At 41.9% G+C, this 25,793-nt stretch overlaps 2 protein-coding genes across 3 annotated transcripts in view; one reads left to right on the top strand and one right to left on the bottom strand.

Moving 5' to 3' along the window:
• Window positions 1–166: 166 nt before the first annotated feature.
• Window positions 167–15,960, bottom strand: poc5 (POC5 centriolar protein homolog (Chlamydomonas)). Of its 2 annotated transcripts, none has more exons than XM_071402944.1 (13): window positions 15,850–15,960; window positions 14,372–14,455; window positions 9,696–9,849; window positions 8,801–8,908; window positions 8,392–8,594; window positions 7,321–7,497; window positions 6,963–7,067; window positions 6,187–6,366; window positions 4,839–5,010; window positions 2,071–2,207; window positions 1,563–1,664; window positions 1,069–1,251; window positions 167–928 (listed from the first exon to the last, which is right to left on the bottom strand). In XM_071402944.1, the coding sequence occupies exons 1-13, from the start codon at window positions 15,931–15,933 to the stop codon at window positions 794–796; spliced, it is 1,824 nt and encodes a 607-aa protein (XP_071259045.1). In that variant the 5' UTR covers window positions 15,934–15,960; the 3' UTR covers window positions 167–793. The 2 variants fall into 2 exon arrangements, with proteins under 2 accessions (XP_071259045.1, XP_071259046.1); XM_071402945.1 differs by lacking the exon at window positions 15,850–15,960 and adding an exon at window positions 15,127–15,308.
• Window positions 15,961–23,825: 7,865 nt separating this feature from the next.
• The window catches only part of LOC139576644 (synaptic vesicle glycoprotein 2C-like), a 43,219-nt gene continuing 41,251 nt past the window's right edge, over window positions 23,826–25,793 (top strand). Inside the window, exon 1 of the mRNA XM_071402943.1 lies at window positions 23,826–24,168. The gene's annotated coding sequence lies outside the window, so the exon portion shown is untranslated. The remainder of the gene's footprint in view (window positions 24,169–25,793) is intronic.

The following is a 25,793-nucleotide window of genomic DNA, read 5'->3' as shown; positions in this document are numbered from 1 at the left end:
ACATTCTTACAAAAGTGGTGATCCTAACTGACCTAAGACAGGGAATTTTTACTAGGGTTAAATGTCAGGATTTGTGAAAAACTGAGTTCAAATGTATTTGGCTAAGGTGTATGTAAACTTCCGACTTCAACTGTACATTAATTAGTGAATGGTTTATTATTCTAAGAATATTTGCAATTCATGTTTTATTCATGTTCAAGCAATTTACTGTAAAAGTTTATAGTGCAGATTTTGACCAAAACATGAACATATGGCCTTGATACAGTCCTGAAAACTTGACCACAAGTGTTCTCAACACATCATCAACGCAATATTATTTCAAATATGCGTTTTCACACAACAGTCAAGAGACTGACTTTCCATCATTTAAAAACAACAAATAAAAAAACTGAAGAAAATACAAAAACAGTTCAGTCATTCACAATAAGAAGTAAAACTAGTGAAAAAGTCATTATCCAAATGCTCTGAAAAGACAAGGTGGTTCCAGCAGTCACCATTCTACCTTCCATTCCAGAGTGTTATCAGGTTTATTGATTGCATTTGAAAAGTTATTTTCTGTAATCCTAAACTTAGTTCTCACAGAAATGGTTCAGGTCCTTCATAGTTCTCTCATAGTAGTGAACGTGTGTGTGTGTGTGGTTACGTATGTGTAGAATATTTGGGAATATTCAATTCTGCACCTGTATCACCTTGACCAAGTCATGTACGGGAAGACTACTTGTATTTGCATATAAGGTAGTGGAATTTTCCTATGTGAACCATAGGTGATATTGTTGTGTGTGTGTGTGTGTGTTTACTCAACCACTTTGATAGAGTGTACGTGGTAGGCTGAGTGTGTTCTGGAGGAACTCTTGCTGCTGTAGGGGCCCTGGCCCTGCTGAGAGGAGGAGCGGGGGAACTTAGCTGCGGTGGCCTGACCCACCGTGAGCTAGGAGAGAGAAAGAGAGCGATAAGTGAGACAGGTTGAGGTCTGTTCAGCGAAGGAGTGTGTTTCTACAGATCATAAATCAACTTGTCTGGTGATTTTGGTTCATCGTAAAATAGACATGCTTGGTGATGATGGTGTACCTGTGTGACAGGGTGATGGCGCTCCACGATGACAGAGCTCATGGGAGGAGCCACACCCATGACCTGGAGGTTGCTGGAAGCACGGACGGAGCTGGGAGCGCGGAGGTCGGCGCGTGCCGTGATGCGAGCGGTCACGGTTTTGGAGGCTTTCTGTTGACCCGATGTGATCACCCGTGTACTGACCTGATACAAATGATGATCATTAAGGAACAGTCAACAAATACGCGTGACCTTTCACTTTGTTTGATAAATGGTGAGGAAAAGGTCACAGTAACCAGAGACAGTGGCTGACAACCTTTTCTCAAACACTTCCCATCGTGGATTTCAGATTGGGTGAAACTCCCTCTAGCCAATGATTACACCAATCCAATGCAATGATTGTAGATCCATGACAGGAAGTGTGCAAGTGCACACTTTAGGAGCGGGGTAGAGAATCGGGACATGGCCATAAGAAGCTCCCAGTGCCATAGACCATCGTCAATGCTAGTACTAACCTGTCTGTGGGAGCTTGCAGTGCCCCCTGGTGGTAGGGTGCTGTGGACCACCGTGGTTGAGGGGAACAACTCAACTCTGGAGGCTGGGATATTGGAACCCACCTGACGGAGAGAGGGAGAGAGTGAGTGGGCAAATATTAAGAGTGCAGGTAGAAACCCATACACAGGAAAGGAGATGAAGAAATGAGACAAACTGATGCCCTGTAAATATAACAGGTCTATCCAATGTATCACACAGAGGCCTCTTGTGTGTGTTTGAGGAGTCAGCAGTCATAAACCATTATCTTGAGACAGGCTGTGACTGAACATTGTGTAGTGGCAATTATAAAATACTGTTAGTGAGAAAATGTTTAGTCTTGAGAAAGAATAAATACAACTGCAGCAAATGATATGACAATATGATGTTTAATGATGGCGGAACCTGATCCATAGTAGTAGTGATTGCCATTGCATTTATGGACTGTAACCAGGGTGTGTGTGCGTGCATGTGTGTGTGTCAGCGTCTCACTGTCTCCTCTGCGTCACTCTGGGACGGTGGTACAGGGGGGTCAAAGTGGACCGGGCTGAACCGAGTGGAGGAGGCAGGCCTTTGCTGGAGATGGGCCAATGAGCCGGTGCCAGGATCATCCCGAGGGGGCGGAGGATCTATGGAGGGAAGACCAATAACAGCAGTCATATAATCACCTGTACACAAGCTTCAGTCCTGAAGCCAGACCAGCTTCATGACTGGACATGTGAAAGCTGATAATCAAATAAGCCCAGTATAATCAAATCTGACCAACATAAATCACATTCTGTAATTTGCAGACAGTGGCCCTGTCAATTATAAAACAAAAGACAAATTACTGTATGACATTCCAGATTATTCTGATGAGAAAATTTGAATTAGATTTACACCCCCCCCCCCCCAAAATGACAAAACTCAAATCAGACACATAAATATATGTGTTAAAACTAGAACCACTCTTTAAGTTCAAGCTGAATCCCTAAAATCTCATACATGCATTTGCGGACGACGACCGCCACACCAAGGTTACAACCTTCACACAGCACCACGCAGTCAGCATTTCCAAAGATTTACCATCATCACGCAAGGAGCCAAAGTGTCTAAGTGTCACACTGCAGAAACAGTGTCTGTGTTTTACGGTAACAGAGCCTAGGCAATAGACTAATAAACTGAATGCGTGGCTTGATCAGATACAACTGGGGGAGGTAGTATAATATAGGGGTGGGCATTAGACATTTTTGGACTGTTCGAGTAAAATATATATTTTTACAACACAAGGCCCGCACTGTTTATATGCCAACAGTGAGCAACAATGCCTACTTAAATCATAACCATTACAGATCAATCCTAATTGCTGAATTGTCCCATATATATATATTAGTACCAATCAAAAGTTTGGACACACCTACTCTTTCAAGGGTTTTTCTTTATTTTTACTATTTTCTACATTGTAGAATAATAGTGAAGACATCAAAACTATAAAACAACACATATGGAATCCTGTAGAAACAAAGTGTTAAATCAAAATATTTTTTATTTGAGATTCTTAAAAGTAGCCACCCTTTGCCTTGATGACAGCTTTGCACACTCTTGGCATTCTCTCAATCAGCTTCATGATGTAGTCACCTGGAATGCATTTCAATTAACAGGTGTGCCTTGTTCAAAGTGAATTTGTGGAATTTATTTCCTTCTTAATACGTTTGAGCCAATCAGTTATGTTGTGACAAGGTAGGGTGGTATACAGAAGATAGCCCTATTTGGTAAAAGACCAAGTCCATATTATGTCAAGAACAGCTCAAATAAGCAAAGAGAAATGACAGTCCATCATAACTTTAAGACATGAAGGTCAGTCAATTCGCAAAAACCATCAAGCGCTATGATGAAACTGGCTCTCATGAGGACCGCCACAGGAAAGGAAGACCCAGAGTTACCTCTGCTGCAGAGGATAAGTTCATTAGAGTTACCAGCCTCAGAAAACAGCAGTCCAAATAAATGCTTCACATAGTTCAAGTAACAGACACATCTCAACATCAACTGTTCAGAGGAGACCGTGTGAATCAGGCCTTCATGGTGGAATTGCTGCAGAAACCACTACTAAAGGACATCAATAAGAAGAAGAGACTTGCTTGGGCTAAGAAACACGAGAAATGGACATTAGAACTGTAGAAATCTGTCCTTTGATCTGATGAGTCCAAATTTGAGATTTTTAAGATATATAAACTGAATATTTTTCCAAATGAAAAAAGTTGCCAGTACGAAGTGATGCGCATTTCGAGTCTGGAAAAGTTAGTCTCAAAGATTGATAATTTGTAACGGGGCTCAATTTGGTGAATTGAAAGACTTGAAACATTTTTGGGGAGTTATCAACCAAAATCTGTTTTCTTTTCGATATACAGATGTTCTATTTAGTTTATTATGCCTGTTCTTTGGAATTTATCAAATGGATTACCATCTCCACACTGTATGCTGATGAATTATGTCCCAGACATCTGTTTGATGAGTAGGCCTAGGCTTAATGATTCTAATGAAAAAACCCTCTTGATCTTTATCAAACTAATGTTTTTGCATATTTTCAATGTGGAACCTGTCTATGTTTAGGGAGGGGGGTTATAGCCTAGGCTAACCAATTCTAAATGGCACTAGCAATTCGCAAAGTAGCCTAAGAGGAAAATAGACGGGACGCAATTCTATTCATAGAATTATTCCAAAACTGCAGCTCGTTGTTGGAACACATATTTTCCTAATTCAATCAACCAGTCCATTTTCAATTTGTAATAACATGTTGTCACTTGTCAAGGAATGTAGCTTGTGTATCCCATCAGTTAGATACGTTTTTGTAGTCATTTATTTCTGTAGGCCTAACGTGAGCTTGTGTGTGTGTACTCAGCACCTGTGTGTAGAGGGAGTGGTGGAATGCATTTGAGTGAAGGAGACACAGAGGGGAAAGGGAATTTAGGGAGAAGACTGTTTGATGCTAGGCTTGTTAAAAATTTAAAAAAAGTGCCCCGCAAATGCAGATGTACAAATGGAACACTAGAATCCAAAACATTTGGGACAACATTTCACTTGCCCGTTCTGGCAGCCACAAAGCATATTCCACTAAATAGTTTCACAGCACTTGAAAAGTTTTGACGTCCGTTCGAGTGCTAGATTACTCATGCCCATTCCTAGTATAATATACTTCTTTTAACAATCTGTTCTATGAATGAAAGTGTCAGGAACAGAGGGGTTTCTTGACAGAGCCGTGTGTGTGTGTGGGTGTTACTAACCGTGCAGGTCGTGCTCCGCTCGTCCCTCTCCAGTGTGGAACATGCTGAGAGCCTCCATGTTGAGAGCACACACGCCCCTCATAAAGGCCTTCTTCATGGACTCCTCATAACGCTCCCTCTCGGAGTGCAGCCTCTGGATCTCAGCCTGGGCAGCATCCAGCGCTGCCACGTGCTACACAGAGGGAGAGGAAGGAGAGACAGGGAAGGAGAGAGAAGAAAGAGGGGGTGAAAGAGAGAGAAGGAGAGAGAGGGATTCATTAATTTATCATCATTGTTAACTGTACTGTAATTAAAATGCAAAGGTGACATTGGGGAAAACATAAATAAGAGGACTGGCTCGATTGTAACTGAGGAATGAGGTTGAAGGGAAGCTTGTTTCACTTCCTGAACTCTGAACTGACCACCTACTCCATGCTGCAATTCCTCGCTCTCGCTGTAATAACCATCTCTCCCTCCCTCTATCCCTCTCTAATAACTCTCTCTCTCTCTCCCAGGCTGTGTTCTGTTCTAGCTCTACTCTTTCTATGCACATCTACAGTACTGCCATTCCTCTCATCCACTCCGAAACCCTTCTCTTTACCCCCCCCCTCACTTTTTGCTAGGCCTACAAGCCTTTACTACACTGTCTCAACACCACAGGAGGTTGGTGGCACCTTAATTGGGGAGGAAGGGCTTGTGATAATTGCTGGAGCGGAATGGTGTCAAATACATCAAAACACTTGGGTTTCCATGTGTTTGACGCCATTCAATTCGCTCCGTTGCAGTCCTTATTATAAGCCGTCCTCCCCTCAGCTGCCTTCACTGCTCTACACATCTATGGAACGGTCGATATTCCTCCATCCCTACCTCCTTCCCTCTCTCTCTGCGTGCTAGGCCCACTTCCTGCTCCTCTCTTTCACTGGGCTCTAACTGCAGCCTCCATCAACCAGGCTCACTCACTGCTATAGTGCAGCAATTATACATCAACATTATTCAAATCTCTTCACATAGCCCAACTTACAGAAAAACCTTCAAAAAGGTATATTTGCCATTTAAAAAGCTGAAAGGTGCCAGGCCTGCAGAACTATGCAGTATGGTGAATGACACTATTTCTGTAAGACAATGTTTATTCAGTTTCTCGGTTGTGCAGTAAGTGTAGTTAGCTACTGTTCTGTGCTCATGTGAAACGGTCTTCTTCTTTTAGGACAGAACACCATTTCAGAGTGCTGGAACCAGAGATCATATGTAATTCTATGGCTGGAACTGTATAGGCCTACTCTATGTAGCAACCTGTGTGTGTGTGTGTGTGTGTGTGTGTGTGTGTGTGTGTGTGTGTGTGTGTGTGTGTGTGTGTGTAGCTCCTCCCTACCTCTGCCATCTTGTCCTCATAGTCAGCTGACAGGCGCACACAGACCTCCTCTGCCCGGGCACGGCACGCCTTCTCCACCTTCTCCTTCCAGCTCCCCTGGACCAGGTTGTGCCAGCCTGCCCACACCTTCCTCTTCAGCTGCAGACGGTAGTGCTGCTCTGCCAGCCGGGCACTGTGGGCCTGGAGAGAGGGAGGGGAAGGGACACGGGGGACCGCAGGACAGACAAGGGACAGGAGGAGGAATGTTTAGGAAGACTCTGCTACACACAGGAATCAAACCGTCACATTTTAACAGGAAAGAACTTGGGATTTTCTACACTTCAGATATTTAGTGAAAAACGAGGTATTAACTACTGTCACATGGATGCAAATATCACTTATTTAACCCATGAATATCAGGCACCGGACCAATAATACTAGACATAATTTTAAAAATCACACGTGGAAAATCTAAGTGTGAAAACGTAATGTATGCATGTTCAATGTGATGTGACATGGTAATGCATGTGTCGGTTAATCATGCAGAGATCCAGGATTTGCATAACCCTGCTGGAGTACTGTCAGCGCTTAAATTGTACAGTTCACCAAGGATGTTATGACATTCATTTCACAGAATAGACACGTGCAACTCATTCCTTGGTTAAAGGGGTGAACTGTCATTTAAAAAACAGACATTAAGATGCAGTGTGCCGTATACGTGTGTCCCGTACCCACTGCTCCCCATCTCAACCACACCCTAGCCCTCTGAGGGAGACCCCTCTCTCCCTGTCTGTCACCTGCTCCCTGGCTTCGCTGTGCTGCAGTCTCCAGTGGGTGAAGGTCCTCATCAGCTCCAGCCTCTCCCTCTGTCTGTCCACAGCCTGGCTCAGGTTCACTATCACCTACAAGCAAAACAATACAAGTCACACACACACACACACACACACACACACACACACACACACACACACACACACACACACACACACACACACACACACACACACACACACACACACACACACACACACACACACACACACACACACACAGTTGAAGAGAACTGTATGACTTGTCTTTACATAGGTAAGACCCTACCAGTAGTGGGTGTGTGGTGCGGAGGTGTGTGTGGTATGATATGTGTAGACTGCGTACCTCGTCCTTCCTCTGGTTGGAGGTCTCGTAGGTGTGGAGCAGTTCCTTCAGGCTGTCCATCTCTGCAGTGAGGCCTGCTATACAGGCAGCATGCTTCTCCCTCTCCTTCCTCACCTCCAGCTTGTGCTGCTCCATGAAGGCCAGCTTCCACTTCCTCAGCTCCATCAGCACGTTGGCCTGGGGTGGAGAGAAAGGGATGGAATGGTTTAACAAAGAAACATAGCAGTCCACTTCAACGGCACAATAGAGATACTGAATCACAAATGGCAAATCAAGAATCAGATGAGGACTTCCTGATCATTTAGGAAACACATCACTGAAAGAGACATCTGATAAGCGCTGTAGATGCGGTAACGAGGTCAATGGAACGCAGACCGTGGGGGATAGAAGAGGGACGCCGGATTGGCACACATTCAACAAATCTGATCTAACAAAGTGGATATTGGTCAAATCCGACATGATTGATGCATCGTAACAGGCCCACACTGTGGTTGCTAAAGTCAGATTTGGATTTATTTGGCTGTTTTTCGCTGCATAACATTTAGAAATAGTCCCTTTTCAGGTTTAGAAATGACTGCTAAATGCTAACTCCTGTTCCTATAAGCAGGTAGCATAGCTAGCATAGAGAAATCGGTGGTGGTAGTCAAGTGTTTTTAAACTGTAATGCAGTTGATTGGTGACGATGACATGAACATATTATTGGGTTTGACATCCATACAGCATTATACTCTGATTTCTACCTCAACATAGTGTGAAATACACATATAAACAATAGCCTAAATGTACGCTAATTTTCCTGGGGGGCAATGAGGAGATTCGGGATCTTCCCCTCCCCATGCGTTTCCATTGTTTTGGTCGAGTACCACTGGCCTCTTTACCGCATCTATCAGGCCAACAGAACATAACCCTAGAGCACCAATTTGTAAGTCGCTCTGGATAAGAGCGTCTGCTAAATGACTTAAATGTAAATGTAAACACAGCCTCATAGAACACAGCCTCTATTCTTGCCAAGCTAAAACAAAATCGCCAGACATTGAATAGACAGACAATAAAGAGGCAGGGCAGGCTAACCTTGAGCTTGTCGCTCCAGGTGTCCAGGATGTTCTCCATCTTGTTCAAGTTCTCCTCAGAGATAAACATCTCCGTCACCACGGTGACCAGGGGGTCTGGACTGCCGTGTCTGGAGCTCTCAGACGGCGTCGGCAGTCTGTCTGAGTGTCTGTCTGAGTGAGCGTCTGAGGCAACAGATGACCTGCCAGCCATCACTTCATTACCTGGAGGTCAAGAGACTGGGTTGATTTTCTGCACACAAACCTGATAAAGAACCACAGTGGTCCCAAAGAATGTTTGATGCTCTGGGAGCATCAAAATAGTATACTATAATTGTATATATCCCATGCCTGTTCAGTCTCATGGTCTTTATAATAATGCTTTTTATTGGACTATAGTTATAAAGCATGTGTTGGCTGTGTGTATTTACCCTCAAAGGTGTGTGAGTGTGCCCTGGGCTCCACTATAAAAGGGGAGGCCCGTGCTGACCTCACTCCCCTGCTACAGCGTCTCCCATCTTCAGCTTCAGAAACTGAGCCTAAGAGGCAGAGAGAGCCGGAGAGAGAAACAGTGATAGAGAAACAGAGAGTGCGTGTGATGGTAAGAATACTAAGTAAGAAAACTCTGGCTCTTCATCCAGGAATGCATTTATGGCAATATCTTAATTAAACCCTGCAGTGAGAAGAAAAAAAGGCTGTACTCTAAAGAGCAGTTTGGGCAGGATGCCAGCATATCATTACCAATCAGGCGCACAAAATCCTGCCTGCTTTTTACATCCCAGTACACTACTCCATGACAGTTTAAGCTCTACAACTGAGAATGCCGTGGTCTGGAGAAAAGACTGATAGACTGGGTGTAAGCTGCGTGTAAGCTTGCTTGTGGCAGGGAACAGAGAATGAATGGTTCTTCTGATATTAAATAGAATACCTCAGACACCTACACACCTGTAATGTACGGTCTGATATCATTCTCAGTTATATGATTAACTAATAGTGTCAATGCCTCTCAGTCTGTGTTTAAGGACAGGTCTTGGCTATCATCAAGCAGTTAATCTCTCCATGTCAAGTGTATGGGTACTTGTGAAATACATATGGAACATTCAACAGCTTGTTGGGCTTGGTACAATCGAGTCTGTGTGTGCCCAGGTTAAAAGACAGCGACAGAGAGAGGAGCATTTCTTAACAGAAAGACCCAAAGCAGGAGAGAAGCCAAATCCTTTATGACAGTGGATCATTTGAAGGGAGCAATGTGGAGGGCCTCAAGCTGTGCGTCTGTCAAAACGGCTTAGTGTAACGAGTGTGCGGGTGAGCAGCGGCCCACTGTACCTGCTGAGCGATGGGACCTCGCGTCATCATTTCCACGGGAACTCCGTCCATCCGCAGACAGTTGTGAGGCGCTCAGAAGCTGCAGTTGAGCGGCGGGCTGCGGGTCATACTTAGGAGTGACCACTGCGTAGCGGAGAAGTTCTTCATATTCATCCTGTCCATCATATGAGAAGAGACATTGAAACGGGGCGGCAGGTAGCTTAGTGGTTAGAGCGTTGGGCCAGTAACCAAAAGGTTGCTGGATCGAATCCCCGAGCTGACAAGGTAAAACAAATCTGTTGTCCTGCCCCTGAACAAGGCAGTTAACCCAGGGGGGGGCATCATTGTAAATAAGAATTTGTTCTTAACTGACTTGCCTAGTTAAATAAAGGTTTAAAAAATGTGAATTAAAAAAAGTGTGAATAAAGTTCTGCTTACTGCGTAGATAGGTTAGTTACTAGTTACCACAGCAACAAAGCTCCCACCCTCATCCGACCGTGAGGCTGCCTGAGCGGCCCATTCAACATCACCAGCTGTCATCATAGGCAACACTATGGTGAGAAACATTTCGGTTCCCAAGGCAGAAAGCCTGTGCTACACGAGTACAGGACATCACAAGGCTGCTTCTGACAGTTCTACGACAAATGCCGGGAGCTGACACTGTCGTAGCCCATGTGGGGTCAAACGACGTCAGGAGGGCTAGTTCGGAACATTTTAAATTTGATTTTAAATAACTGATTTTTGCATTAAAAGACTCCAAAAAAATGGCCAATCATTTCAGGTCCAGTACCATCGTTGGGCTGCGGGTGTGAAAGATTCAGCAGACTGCTGGCATTACACATCTGGCTAAAAGACTCATTGCTCTGCTGGAGTCACTTGTATAGATAACTTTGATACCTTCTGGAAATAGAAGATACTCTACAGGAATGAAGGAGTCCATCCAAATCATCTTGGCTCCTGTCCATGCATTTCAAGGCTGCGTTGAAACAATGACTGTTCAATGATCCAAGACCAGCTCAGTTAACCACTACCATTGAGACAATGAGTCGTCATAATGCTGCATCAAATGTACATGATCTTAGGGGCATTGGCAAACACAATGTAAGTAACTTCATTTATGTGCCCCTAATTGCACCGAATACTTCTGTTTATCCTACAGCTATTGTAAGCAGTAATCATGAGCCTATGAACCAGAGTTACATTGTTAGCACTGAGGCAGTGTGCCCTAGTAGGAAGACCACATTGCGCAGGTCACCCTGCACTATCAGCTCCAATATAAATAACACGAGTAAGTCTACCTCTGATAAGCTTCCCAGTAAAGCATTAAAAACAATCAAGCAACCCAGAAAAGCGCTAAAATTAACTCATATTAACATATGCAGCCTGAGAAACAAGGTCCATGAAGTCAATAACTTGCTTGTAACAGCTGACATTCATATTCTGACTATCTCTAAAACTCACTTAGATGATACCTTTGATGATACAGTGGTAGCAATACATAGTTATAACATCTACCGAAAAGACAGAAATGCCAACTGGGGGCGGTGGTGCGGTGTATATTCAGAACCACATTCCTGTAAAGCTTAGAGACGATCTAATGTTAAATACTGTTGAAGTAATAGGTTAATATGCCTCACCTAAAGCCCATTCTGTGAGAAGCAGCTATAGCCCACCAAGTGCTAACAGTCAGTATCTGGATAATATGTGTGAAATGCTTGATCATGTACGTGATATCAACAGAGAAGTATATTTTCTGGGTGATTTAAATATTTACTGGCTATCATCAAGCTGCCCACTCAAGAAAAAACTGGAAACTGTAACCAGTGCCTGCAACCTGGTTCAGGTTGTCAGTCAACCTACCTGGGTAGTTACAAACAGCACAGCAATTAAATCATCAACATGTATTGATCACATCTGTACTTATGCTGCAGAAATTTGCTTTAAAGCAGTATCCAAATCCATAGGATGCAGTGATCACAATATAATAGCCATATCTAGGAAAACCAAAGTTCCAAAGGCTGGGCATAATGTAGTGTATAAGAGGTCATGCAATAAGTTTTGTAGTGATTCATGTGTTGATGATGTAAAGAATATTTGCTGGTCTATGGTGTGTAATGAGGAGCAACTAGATGCTGCACTTGACACATTAATGAAATTGCTCATTCCAGTTACTAACAAGCACGCACCCATTGGGAAATTCACTGTAAAAACTGTTAAATCCCCTTGGATTAATGAGGAATTTAAACTTTATGATTGAGAGAGATGAGGCAAAAGATATGGCAAAGAAGTCTGGCAGCCCAACTGATTGGAAAACGGATTGCATATTAAGAAATCATGTGACTAAACTAAAAAATTATAAAAAATAAACTATACTACAAAACAAAGACAAATTAGATAAAGAATGATAGTAAAAAGCTTTGGGGCACCTTAAATCAAATTATGGGAAAGAAAGCCAACTAGGCTCCATCATTCATTGAATGAGATGGCTCATTCATCATAAAGCCCACTGATATTGCCAACTACTTTAATGACTTTTTCATTGGCAAGATAAGCAAACTTAGGGATGACATGCCAGTAACAAACGCTGACACTACACATCCAAGTATATCGGACCAAATTATGAAAGACAAGAATTGTACTTTTGAAATCCGTAAAGTCAGTGTCTATCAACAATGACAAGCCACCAGGGTCTGACAATCTGGATGGAAAGTTACTGAGGATAATAGCAGACGATATTGCCACTCCTATTTGCCACATCTTCAATTTAAGCCTACTAGAAAGTGTGTGCCCTCAGGCCTGGAGGGAAGCTAAGGTCTTTCCGCTACCCAAGAATAGTAAAGCCCCCTTTTTTATTTTATTTAACCTTTATTTAACCAGGAAGGGCTCATTGAGATGGGAAAAATGGTGTTTGACCAGATGCAACGCTATTTCACAGTAAACAAATTGACAACAGACTTTCAGCACGCTTATAGGGAAGGACACTCAACAAGCACAGCACTTACACAAATGACTGATGATTGGCTGAGAGACATTGATGATAAAATGATTGTGGGGGCTGTCTTGTTAGACTTCAGTGCAGCTTTTGACATTATCGATCATAGTCTGCTGCTGGAAAAACATATGTGTTATGGCTTTACACCCCGTGCTATAACGTGGATAAAGAGTTACTTGTCTAACAGAACACAGAGGGTGTTCTTTAATGGAAGCCTCTCAAACATAATCCAGGTAGAATCAGGAATTCCCCAGGGTAGCTGTTTAGGCCCCTTGCTTTAAATTTTTTTTACTAACGACATGCCACTGACTTTGAGTAAACCCAAAGTGCCTATGTATGCGGATGACTCTACACTATACATGTCAGCTACTACAGCGACTGAAATGACTGCAACACTTAAAGAGCTGCAGTTAGTTTCAGAGTGGGTGGCAAGGAATAAGTTAGCCCTAAATATTTCTAAAACCAAAAGCATTGTATTTGGGACAAAACATTCACTAAACCCTAAACATCAACTTAATCTTATATAAAATCATGTGGAAATTGTGCAAGTTGAGATGACATAACTGCTCGGAGTAACCCTGGATTGTAAACTGTCATGGTCAAAACATATTGATACAATAGCAGCTAAGATGGGGAGAAATATGTCCATAGTAAAGTGCTGCTCTGCCTTCTTAACAACACTATCAACAAGGCAGGTCCTACAGGCCCTAGTTTTGTCACACCTTGACTACTGTTCAGTCGTGTGGTCAGGTGCCACAAAAAAGGACTTAGGAAAATTACAATTGGCTCAGAACAGGGCAGCACAACTGGCCCTTGGATGTACACAGAGAGCTAATATTAATAATATGCATGTAAATCTCTCCTGGCTCAAAGTGGAGGAGAGATCGACTTCATCACTACTTGTATTTATGAGATGTATTGACATGTTGCATGCACCGAAGTGTCTGTCTAAACTACTGGCACACAGCTCAGACACCCATGCATACCCCACAAGACATGTCACAAGAGGTCTCTTCACAGTCCCCAAGTCCAGAACAGACTATGGGAGGCGCACAGTACTACATAGAGCCATGACTACATGGATCTCTATTCAACATCAAGTAACTGATGCAAGCAGTAAAATTTTAGTTAAAAAACAGATTTTAAAAAACACTATATGGAACAGCGGGGACTGTGAAGCAACACAAACATAGGCACAGACACATGCATTCACACACACACAAGATAACATACGCACTATACACACACACATACACATGGATTTAGTGCATATGTGGTGGTGGTGGAGTAGGGGCCTGAGGGCACACAGTGTGTTGTGAAATCTGTGAGTGTATTTTTAATGTTTTTAAAATGGTATAAACTGCCTTAATTTTGCTGGACCCCAGGAAGAGTAGCTGCTATGGGGATCCATAATAAATGGCTAAACCCCACATATTTCTACAATTTCTTCTTAAAATCTGATTTTGAACCTAACCTTAACCCTTACCGTAACCACACTGCTTACTTTATGTCTAACCATAACCTTAAATGAAGACCAAAAGGCTCATTTTAGTTTCCATGGATTTACGATATTGACTTTGTGGCTGTGGTAACTTCAATTGCAACCTCACAAAAACAGTGAACTGATGAGTTTTAAAACATGAAGAATTGCATTTCTCTTTATGAACACATCTCCATAAATCTGTAAAAGTAAGTGCTTTGTTACCTGCAGCTCAGAGGAGACAGAGCTGCCCTGATCTGAGTCCCCTGGCAGAACTGGACTGCTCGGCTCCCCTTCATCTGAGGACATCTGAGGAAAGATACATAAAAATGCAACTGGTTGTTTTAACAGGAAGGGCACTTGGATGAAGTCAGATAGCATGATGACAAATACTACATAGCTCATTGAGATGTAAACCAACTACATAACTACTGTACTATATTCAAAGATTCAGCCTAGAAGAAGGACCAACATAAAGGTAGATAAGGTTAGGGTAGTCTCGCGAGGACAGCCTACAAAATCTCGTTTGGTGATTGTCAGGGTCGGTGCTATTCGGAATCATTGTCGGGAAGTCCCTACCCGTTGAAATTTAAATGCTTACAGTACGGTTTATGGTTAGGCAGAGTTTCCCAAACTCCTGGGGCACGTTTTGGTTTTTGCCCTAGCACTACGTCCGTGCTATCCTTGGGACGGCCCTAACGTTACCCAATTGAAGTTGACATTTTAAATGGTTAGGTAAGGTTTACGGTAGGGACGTCCCTAGGATCCTGAATAGCACAGACCATGTTCATTTTGATCAACATCATTTAGGCTAGCTAGCTAACGTTAACCAGTATCAGTTCGCTAAATTAGCTAGCGTAGTAAACATAGCTAGCTAACAGTAGCAATAGCAAACTAGCGCTTCCACAAACACGATGCAGCTTTGGAACGAATTTGTCTAATTTTGTCTTATATCACGTCCACATTTGCAAAAGTGTTACCTTGGTGCTTTGGAGTATCTCGAACTGCCTTCGTCTTGCGTTTGGTTTGTGTTATCAACTTGTTGATCTTGACAGTTTCAAATCGCTTGGTTTGTGTTTCAAACTGGCTAATTTTACAACAATGCGGGATTAGATTGGTTACTGAGTCGGAGGTCCCTACTAAACGACTTTTGATTGGGCAGCGCGTTTCTCTGGTAACAGTAAACGGAAACAACGTTGAACTCGGTGTCGTCTAAAATGATGGTCATGTACTTTTGCGTGTCATGTTGTAACAATTGGATTTAACTAGATAACGAAATAGCTAGTTGTAGTAGCGCCATACGTTTACAATACTAGCTAGCCGTATCGAGAAAGACTATTTGATGACAATGGATTTTACTCCATATTATCTGCCTAAATTAATCTGTGAGATTTGGAGCCATGCTTTAACGCGTTAGCTTGCTAGCTGCTGGTATTATTCACTGATCAGAGGTAGGCTACTGTAATATTTAACTCCAGCTAGTAAACATCTTGTACTGTAACGTTAGCTGCGTTGCCAATTGAAATTGATCTGTCAATGCTCCTTTCTCATTTGGCATTAAGCAGGGCAAACACCTTGTGTGTGTCCATTCTTCTTTGATAGCATATGGCAGTGGTGGCAGCAGTACTGGTTACTGCTGGTTTAGTAGCCTGCAGACCATTGCCTTGGTTAATTCATTAATTAAAACAATCAGTCCCACTTACCTGTCTGAAGTAGGTATATGTCTTTGGTGAATACCACCACCCTGAGAACCTGCCTGTTGACATTGTTGTGCCCGACTGACACATAGCTAGGTTCACCTGTACAAACGAAGACAGAAACGCCTTTGAGGTCATAAACCTCATTCTTAATAGCATTAAGCCCCATATGTTGCAGAGGCCTGGCAGACTCAAGACAGCAGAGACATATGGTCCCTCTTGGCCATGGCAGAAATGTCTGTTACTCTTGGACTAGGACCTCCTTACCACCTGGATTTGCAGTGAGAAGGCTGCTATGGCACTGCCATACACAATGCTAGCAGCATTGACATGATACTTATGGCATTTCTTTGAATTAGATGCATGAGGGAAAACACTGTGTAATGCCATGTGTGTCGGTGTCATTGAGATTAAACTGACAAAGTATCTGGGCTATTCTGCCAAGGAGGAACAGTAGTGCCAAAAGGGTGCTTGACAACTGATCCTCTAAGTGGCAAAGCATAGGTTACTCTGGCTGAGAAGGAGGTGTGTATTTCAGGTCACTATAACATATGGTCCAGAAAACAAGTCGATAAGACATGATAAAGTATGCAATGAAACCACATAGATCAGTTTTCAATTAACAGTTTGCCAACAGTTAATCAAATGGCTACATGGACTATTTGCATTGACCCCCCACCCCCCTTTTTTTCTCTCTTGCGCTGGCTCAATGCAAACTGGACACACACACACATGCATATTGACACCACACACACTCACACAACCTCAGATTGAGGGGTTGGGTTAAATGTGGAAGACATATTTCGATTGAATGCATTCAGTTGTGTAACTGACTAGGCATCCCCTTTCCCCCTTTTCACACTTCACATACGCTGCTGCTACTCTGTTTATGATCTATCTTGATTGTCTATTTACTTTTACCCCTACCTACATGTACATATTAACTCAATTACCTTAACTACCTTGTATCCCTGCACATTGACTTGGTATCGGTACTCCTTGTACATAGCCTCGTTATTGTTATATATTTGTGTTACTATTTCCTTTTTTTTATTGAGCAAATTTTTCTTAATTTTTAAGTCTGCATTGTTGGGAAAGGGTTTGTAAGTAAGCACTTTAAGGTAAAGAAAGTCTACACCTGTTGCATTCGGCACAAATACGATTTCATTTAATTTCATTATTTTGCATTTTGTTCTGATGACTGACAGAATTCAGTAGCTTCACATAGATGACCTATTTCCATTTTACATATGTCTCTTTTTGAAGATGATTTTGTCACCAGATCTTTCTGTAGCAGCTTCCCTGCCCTTTATGATGGCATTAGTGAGCAACTGCTAATTTGGTATGCTTTTCTGCAGTGGTAAGATATAACAGAACAAGGCATGGGTACATGATAAAATAATCCTTACATTGTGTGTGTGACAGGAATGAACTAAAGAAAAGAAACCGTCACAAGAGACACAATGTCACAATGACAAGTGAAATGAAGCAGGAAATGCACCTCCACCCCCAATCCGAGACTGTATACCCTGTTTCCAACAGACGATGTGGTTCAGGGTTTGGACTACAGCCACACTAAGACACTCAAGTCATCATCGGATACGATGGACTACTAGTAAGCAAGTGTGTGTGGGTGGGTCAAACAATATCACTATTATTCACTGTTCCTATGGTACACATTCATTTCTACACATGGAATAGCTGATATATTGTCCCTTCTAGAAATCAATGGTAATTGCTGTGTTTTGATCCTTACAGGCATACAAGAGAAAGAGTTAGCGCAGAAGATAATGCTTACCACAGGCAGTGCAGTGCCCTTTCTCAAAACACTCATTCTTGTAGTGGAAAGAGGTTATAAACTACAGTTGATAGGGGTGAGATTAAACTCTGTATTACTGTGTATTACTAGATCCCATTTGTAAATGGCACCTTTGTTTGAGATAGAGGAAATGCACCTGGGCCTGTGTTGAAATGGGATGCAGCTCACATCCTCTTCTAGCCTGTAAGAGGTTCAGTCTGTTCCAGGACAATAATCACAATCAATTTGACTTTCCTCCCCCTGGTATTTTAGCTCAGGTACGTAAGACTATTCAGGACCTTGAAATAGTAGACAGTAGAGAAATTAGAAAATAATGTCCGGGGCTAAAACTGATTGAAAAAAGTATTATTCAGGTTTTGGCTGACGTTTGGTTGTTTAATTCTGTACGTTGACAAAAAAGACATCCTTTGTTTATACCTTAGGCAGATAAAATAATCAATGTGGATAGAATGAGCTGGAGAAGACTTCTCAGAACAGAGTGCCATAGAGAAGATGGCCTATGCTCCCAAATGAGCGATGGGCCTAAGTAAGTAAGTACGTTTGTTTATACCTTTCGCCTACCTGATGCATGTACGTATCTGTACAATGTACAGAATTTAGGTCCTATAATTACATTTGTTATACTACTGTAATAAACTGTAAAGTAACTTAACTTTCTACAAAATTGCTGCTGCTGCCTACAATCGATTTTCTGCAGACTCCTGACAACAACTACAATGTGCTATCTTCAATCATAATGATATCAACCGATTTTCTGCTCAAATCCGACAGTGATGATCTCTCATACAAGACCATGGTGATAATAGTCATGGGGGCGCTTTTCTTAGCTGCCTGCTGTTTTCAGATTAGTTTTGATTACATGTTGGCGATATTGGACATCCCCCTCGGGCTACAGTCATCTATCACATCACGACGGCAATAACACCAGTGTCCTTTTGCATTCATGATGCTCCTTTCCCATACAATCACTGGGGTTGGCTTCTTGGTCTTGTGCCTGTAAATATGGCAACGCTGTCTCCGTTCATATAATGTAAGTATACACTCCCTGGCAATTGTGTAAGAGAGGGATAAAGGTCAGCTGACCAATAACAAAGGTAGGAGAGGAAATGGGAGAGGGGGGAGCTAAGTCAGTTACCTCTCCCACTAGGCAAAAACTATTATCATCAATGTCTAAATCGCTGTCTGGACAAAGATAAGGCACTTTATGACTAGACTCTTGCACTAGTCCACCCCCACTATAACTGTTGATTTGCAGATGATGGCTGCTAATGTGCAGCTCTGTATCTACGTGTATGGGCATGTTTTGCCAAAGTAGGATTCTTTGAAATATGAATAAATATGTGATAAAATGGTGTGTGCGTGTGGCCAATGGCCATGTGCGTCAGAGCGTGTGTGTGTGTGTGAGGGTCATTCTGCTCTCCCGTACATTAAGCTAAGTGCTCCTTGGCTCTCCAGCAGTAGTAAATGAAGTCTTATAGCCTGAGGAGGTTTTGTCTTCCAGCTCTGAATGAAAAGCAGAGACTGTCCCCAGCCTCAGGTCACCGCTCCTGTGAATCATCAAAATCAGAGGACAAAGAGAGAAGCCTCTCTTTTGTGTGTTAGTGAGTGTGTCCGTGCCAGTATGTATGCATCTGTGTGTATAAATGCCTTTCTGTGTGTGAGTCTTTTCTGTGATGGTATTTAATGCACGTACAGTATATAGCCTGTGCCAGCTCTCTACATTTCTTGTCATTCCAACAACAACAAAAGAAGAAAATATATCAACATAATACCACCAGTCCCTGGCAGTATCACCATTCCATTGCTACCATCTACACCTCTGCATTTATCTCAAACTGCTGAAACCCATTTTAAATGCAATTCCTTTGATAATCATATCTTACAGTGGCTTAAATCTCATATATAACAAGAGGTAAACCCCACAGAGGAATATAAAATGTGATGTTTTGTGCAGATAATCATCTCTCTGCAGTGGATCTTGTTCCTCTGTGGTACTGCTGCAACGGTTTGCGGTCTTTAAGGATGTGAGTACTGTATGGCTGAGTGTCCTGTCCTGCATCAGTCCCTCACTTTATTCTCTGACCATCTCTCTCCACAGCTTGTGGATTTGAGAAGCGCTAGGATTTGACATAACAAGCCCAGCACTCACTGTCTCACACTTCATCTGAAGAGCCTACTTATCTCTGGTTATGTAATTATATAACATTATTATATAATCGTTGTGTGATATTCTGTCATATGTAAGAATTAGAATCTGTGTGTATAGAAATAAATAAAATAAACTCTTAGCTACTTTTACATTTACATTTAAGTCATTTAGCAGACGCTCTTATCCAGAGCGACTTACAATTTCAAACTTACTTTTGAAGTGTCTCTTTCTTTTCATGCCTCTAGACTGCAGTCTCTTTCATCAGCTGAAAATATACTGTATAGTCAACTTTTTTATTCATATTCAATGCTGAAAGGGAAACACCTTAGAAAACTGTGAACATTGATCACTATGCCCTCAATGTTATTGTTCTGAGAAGAAGGTGCAATGACCTGCATTAGGTTGCATGCCATTATTCTGCAGGTGCAACCTACAGTGTATGTTTGCAGAAAGGTAGGAACTGGTATTAATATCTCAATTTGAATTCCGTGTTGGCGTTTAGGGAAAGCAAATCCCATGCTTCTCACTAAATGCCAACACAGAATTTTAATTCTCCGTTATGCTGATTTAATACATTTGAATGATCTTCTAACTGTTTGTCTTAGATTATAAAAAGCCTGATCTATGGTTAAGAAAGGAGTTACTCCAAGAATGGACCAGACAGAACGCTTCACTGAGACGCAAAAGAAAATGAATGTAATCTACTAAGGCAAGGCTTAATTAGGTAGGAAAGTATACATATACACTGAGTATACCAAACATTAGGAACAATAATGAGTTGCACCCAGAACAGCCTCAATTTGCCGGGGCATGGACTCTACAAGGTGTCGAAAGCATTCCACAGGGATGCTGGCCAATGTTGACTCCAATGCTTCCCACAGTTGTGTCATGTTAGCTGGATCTCCTTTGGGTGGTAGACCATTCTTGATTCACACAGGAAACGGTTGAGTGTGAAAACCCCAGCAGCGTTGCAGTTCTTGACACAATCCGGTGAGCCTACTACCATACCCCGTTCAAAGGCACTTAAATCTTTTGTCTTGCCCATTCACCCTCTGAATGGCACACATACACAATCCATGTCTCAAGGCTTACAAATCCTTCTTTAACCTGTGTCCTCCACTTCATCTTCACTGATTGAAGTGGATTTAACAAGTGACATCAATAAGGGATTATAGCTTTCACCTGGATTCATCTGGTCAATCTATGTCATGGAAATAGCAGGTGTTCTTAATGTTTTGTATACTCAATGTATATATATTTTTACTTGGATCAACTAGATGAATGCATGCTTGTAACTAAGCAAGCACAAAACAGTGTTACTTGTAATGTATTTAGTGGAAGTTAAGATTTTAAGGACTGTATCTCATCATGATTCAGCCATTTTATTGAGAGAAAATTGTGTTGTGGCCTAATTCACTGAATTATCTGAAGACTGCCTGCAATAGAAAGGTAATCAATAATGCATGTATCCAGTGTGTCATATCCACCAACAGGTATGTATCCTAGCCTACCAGTGCTGGTAGTAGTAAACCGTGTTGGACGTACCAGTACAATTTTGGACCTGCAGTAAACTGTCGAAATAAGTAGATTATTCTTCATTCTATCGTAGACTAGTAGCCGGCCCTGTGCCAGGGAAAATACATGTATTATGCTGGAGTTAAGGTGTTCCTCACCCACACAATCTAAATGAGCACAAATCAGTGCATTTAAACCAGCAATGCCGCTGAAAATGTACACACACACGGTAATAGTGGTATTGTTATTGCGCAAATTCAGCACTGAAATGATTTCAGGACCGTGGACAGCAGCCATTCCCGGAGAATGGCTTTCTCAGCCATGGACAGCTGCGAAATAAAATCTGTTGTCGCCTTGTTGGCCTTATGTGGTTTACATTTACATTTTACATTTTAGTCATTTAGCAGACGCTCTTATCCAGAGCGACTTACAGTAGAGTGCATACATTTATGCACTCTACTGGATTGGTTAGAAACAATTTATACATAGCCTAACGCACTGCCCCTTTTTATCGGAATACGCTAGCTAGCCTACTTTGTTTTCAACATTATACCAGCCATGGTCTAAAAATGTTTTCAAAGATTTAAGAAAGATAATTACTCATTTTTGTCAAGTGAACTTGAAAACATTGCAGTAGGGTAAATTGTGTTTTCTTTAGCCTACACTTCACGCTGTTGGAGACTGGCGGGAATTATAATTCGGCACAATGGTTTGCAACAGGTCGAGCTGTTGGAATTTGGAACGATGCCGGATTGAACAAAGCTGACTCCATAAAACACAAATGAGCAAGATACTGCAACATAAACACAAGGCTATACTACACAAACGTTTCAGCAAATACAATCTGTTTACAGCACCATTAATTTGCCTTTCAAATGGATGCCATTCATCTTTAGCCTGTCATCGGAAAGATATGACATTTTAAAAATGCATTTGTAGAATAGCATGAGTTCTTAAATCTGTAGAAAATGTGTTTGTTTAGAGTCATCTAAGAACTGTCTGTTAAAAAGTCCTGCTCTGGAAATCAAAACCTCGTATCATATTGCATACAGGGAGTGCTTGACTTGCACGAGCTGTCTTTTTCCATGTCGGTCCATTAGACTATGTTAACCGAAATTCACAAATAATGCTATAGACTTCTGATTATTCACTATTAATATTTCCATGACTTTTAACCAAATTTTCATGACTATTATTATAGCCTACATGAAAAAGTAAGCATTATTGACGCTGGGAGGCTGCTGTGTCTGATCCCATGAAGGCCTACCCTCTCCTGCCATTGTGCCCTTTGTGGTGGGCACTTAACCCCCCACAAAGTAAAACTGCACATGTTGTTCATCTGGAGAGCTCCTGGGTGTGCAGGCTTGGCTTTTGAGCCAGCCCTGAAACACCCAAGTCAGCTTATAAAAGTCATGTTGAGCAACTGATGTTTAAGCTACAATGTGGTTAGACCAGGGCTTGAACAAAAGCCTGCACACCCAGTAGCTATCCTGGAGGATGGTTGCCACCCTTGATATAAAATATTGCAACATTACAACCATATACTTTTGTCTTTATGAAATGATTAACTCATTCAATGAATCAGGGATCAAATGGATAAGGTATGCTACTTCAAAGCAAGATATCTAACTAGACATGTTAATATATTGTAACGACCCTGGGTTTATAAGAGCGGAAATCGACTCTGCCGCTTGAGCATGCTTTTGCGGCACAGTCGATAGCGTGCCGGACGAGGGTTCGAGACTGTTTCATTACAATATTTAAGGCTAAAATATAAATGTTTCAGGGGAGATCAATGTTTAATTTGTCAATTAAGATATTCATAGAAATGGTTAAAGTTATTGCAATTACATGCCTACTGTTTAATAGAGGGGAATCCTAGCTTTCCAACGGTGCACATTTATTTAGGCTATCTACAGTCCCTGTGGAAAAGCGACAACTACATTAATGCTGAGCTATAGCTATAGTTAAATAACGAGATAACTGCTACAAGTTATGTTTTGAATTGGCTATCTAGTTAGTCTGTTTGTCTGTCATTATTTTATACTTGCTGCTGAAATGTCGTTCTCTCCTCCGGCATCCGCCCACTCGCACTGGCACACACACACACTGGCACACACACGCAGCATACACATACACGCACGGAAGGGTCCGATAATGGCTGATATGTAGAATTGTAAGTGATTGATAATATTAAAAAGTGTGTGTTCATGAATTACATTAACAAAAATTAATACAATAATTTCCATGACTTTTCATGACCATTCAACCCCTAATTTGACATTTTGTAACAGCGCATCATGCGCATTCAGGTTGGCGCATTTTTAATCTGCACAATCTCAAACAGCCTACTGTCACACACAGATTCACAGACTAGCGGCAAATAAACTTGAACAAAGTGGGATCAGGAAATTAATCCCCACTCCCTATTGCTATTCAATGCAGATCCAGTACGCAATTCCCCCCCAAAATAGAAGTGCCTGTACTGCGCTCCGGACAGCTCTGGCCCAAGTCAAGCACTACAGTCCGTCGCAGTGTTTCACGTCATGCTCCCTCTAATTACATTGTTCCATTTCACGGAATTGCCGGCATCACTCAATGAAATACAATTATTGATTGCACTCTCTCCTACCTCTCCCTGTCCCTCCTACTTCTCTCTCTCTCTTTTCTTTCCTGAAGTACTGCAGGGAGAGAACAGCATCGAAAAAACACCGGCAGACAGCAACTACCTCAGTTCTACAGTGGGACACCAGCAAATTTACATTCACAAGACACAAGCAACTCGCCTGGTGCAATGGCTAACAACCAGCGAAATCCACTTTTCCTCTCTCCTTAAACAACGGTAAGCGCTTTAATTTCTTGAGGCAAAACTGAGATTAGTATTTTTCAAAAAGCCTAGCCTACGGTGTTTCCTTTATTGTTTCATATAGACTTTCTGGGAATGCAGAATCATTTTCACTATAGGCTAAGTGCAAAGTAGGCTAATGTAGCAAAATACACTTTTGATATTGTTAAATGCAAAGTTCCATTGCGTAATTCTAGACTGCAGTGCAACTGTGTGGAGGATGTTGGCAGGGATCCCCACTTTATTAATGATAAAAAGCTACTGCTTAATCTCATTCATAGCCTACGTCTGAAGTTGACCAGCTTTTTCAGTGTTTATGCTTGGCTTTTCTTTGGGCTATGCATAGTCCGTGCAATAAATGTGCTTCGAACCATCCAGATACACTACTTGGAGTATATATAGGCTTCATTTGGGACACTAGCCTATAATGTAGGTTAACATCAAAGAGAAAAGTTTGGTTTTCGTCATGTAACATTGTGGCTACCCCTTTACAGACCCACCAAGTAAAGTCATGATGTCCATGATATCTGTTCTTCATTACATTTTATTTCAAATGAAGTCGATAGTTGTTACAGTCTCAAATCTCTGCAAGTCTGACAGGAGCTCTCGGCTGCGGTGAATGAGTAGGCTATCACATGGCTGGTTACCCCGAGCGCTTATAGCACTCTGCATTACCGCCAAAAAGAGCGCGAGGCTGCGGGTACAGTAGCGTGCTGGGTACTGAGTCATCCGTGGACTGCACCTCAGAAAATGCAACGATTGATAGGCAGGCTACCAAAGAGCATGGCCAGTGAACCGGAAAATCTGCATAAGGGTCCTCTGTAGGAGCACTATAGGTAGGCTTGCTTGGCAACATTTAAAGGGTAGGGAGCATACACCTAACCAAATGTAACTAATGGATTTGCATTAAAATATGCATCAAAAGTCCCAATGCAAAGTTACATCTCACTTTTTACATAAAAAACGATCAGAATTCCCGAAGAATGTCAAAGTCATGTCAGGGTGTGATGTAATATGGAGGACCTGGGAAGCAAGCCTATTCCCTATAATGTAAACTAACAGAAATAACTTCAAAAGTATAATTTCAAATTAAACCAAATCGTTTGCACTCATGACTACTGGTTTCAATTGAATTTTCAGCCAACTTACAAGCAAATACTTGATGAATTTATTGTTACAAATCAGCTTGCAAGGTTGCTAGCCAACTAGCCTGCTAATGTTAGCCCTACTAGCCTGCTAACATTAGCCCTACCAGCCTGCTAACGTTACTTTAACACTGCATTAGTCAGCCAGTTGCTATCAACACCTAGCTTACAGCTACATTGAAGTAAACCAATGTTTTTGAAATACATAATTCTATCTAACCAGTTATCAAATAATGTTACCTGTATTTAAAGTTATCTTAGTCAGCAAGCCAGACAGCTAAAGTTAGTTATTTTAGCCTGCCAGCTAGCCTATACAGATAACTACCCAAGCTTACCAATGTTGACCATCACCATGGTCAACATAGCTAAGTAGTAAGCCAGAGAACAATTTGTCTAGCACAGGTAGGAACCCACAAAACACACACAAATACGCCACCAGATATAATGTAGAGAGAGCGGAGAAATACAGATTGACGG

Source organism: Salvelinus alpinus, chromosome 5, assembly GCF_045679555.1.
Source record: "Salvelinus alpinus chromosome 5, SLU_Salpinus.1, whole genome shotgun sequence".
Taxonomy (NCBI): domain Eukaryota; kingdom Metazoa; phylum Chordata; class Actinopteri; order Salmoniformes; family Salmonidae; genus Salvelinus; species Salvelinus alpinus.
Note: the sequence above shows the minus strand (reverse complement) of the source record. Positions and strands in the feature narration are given on the sequence as shown.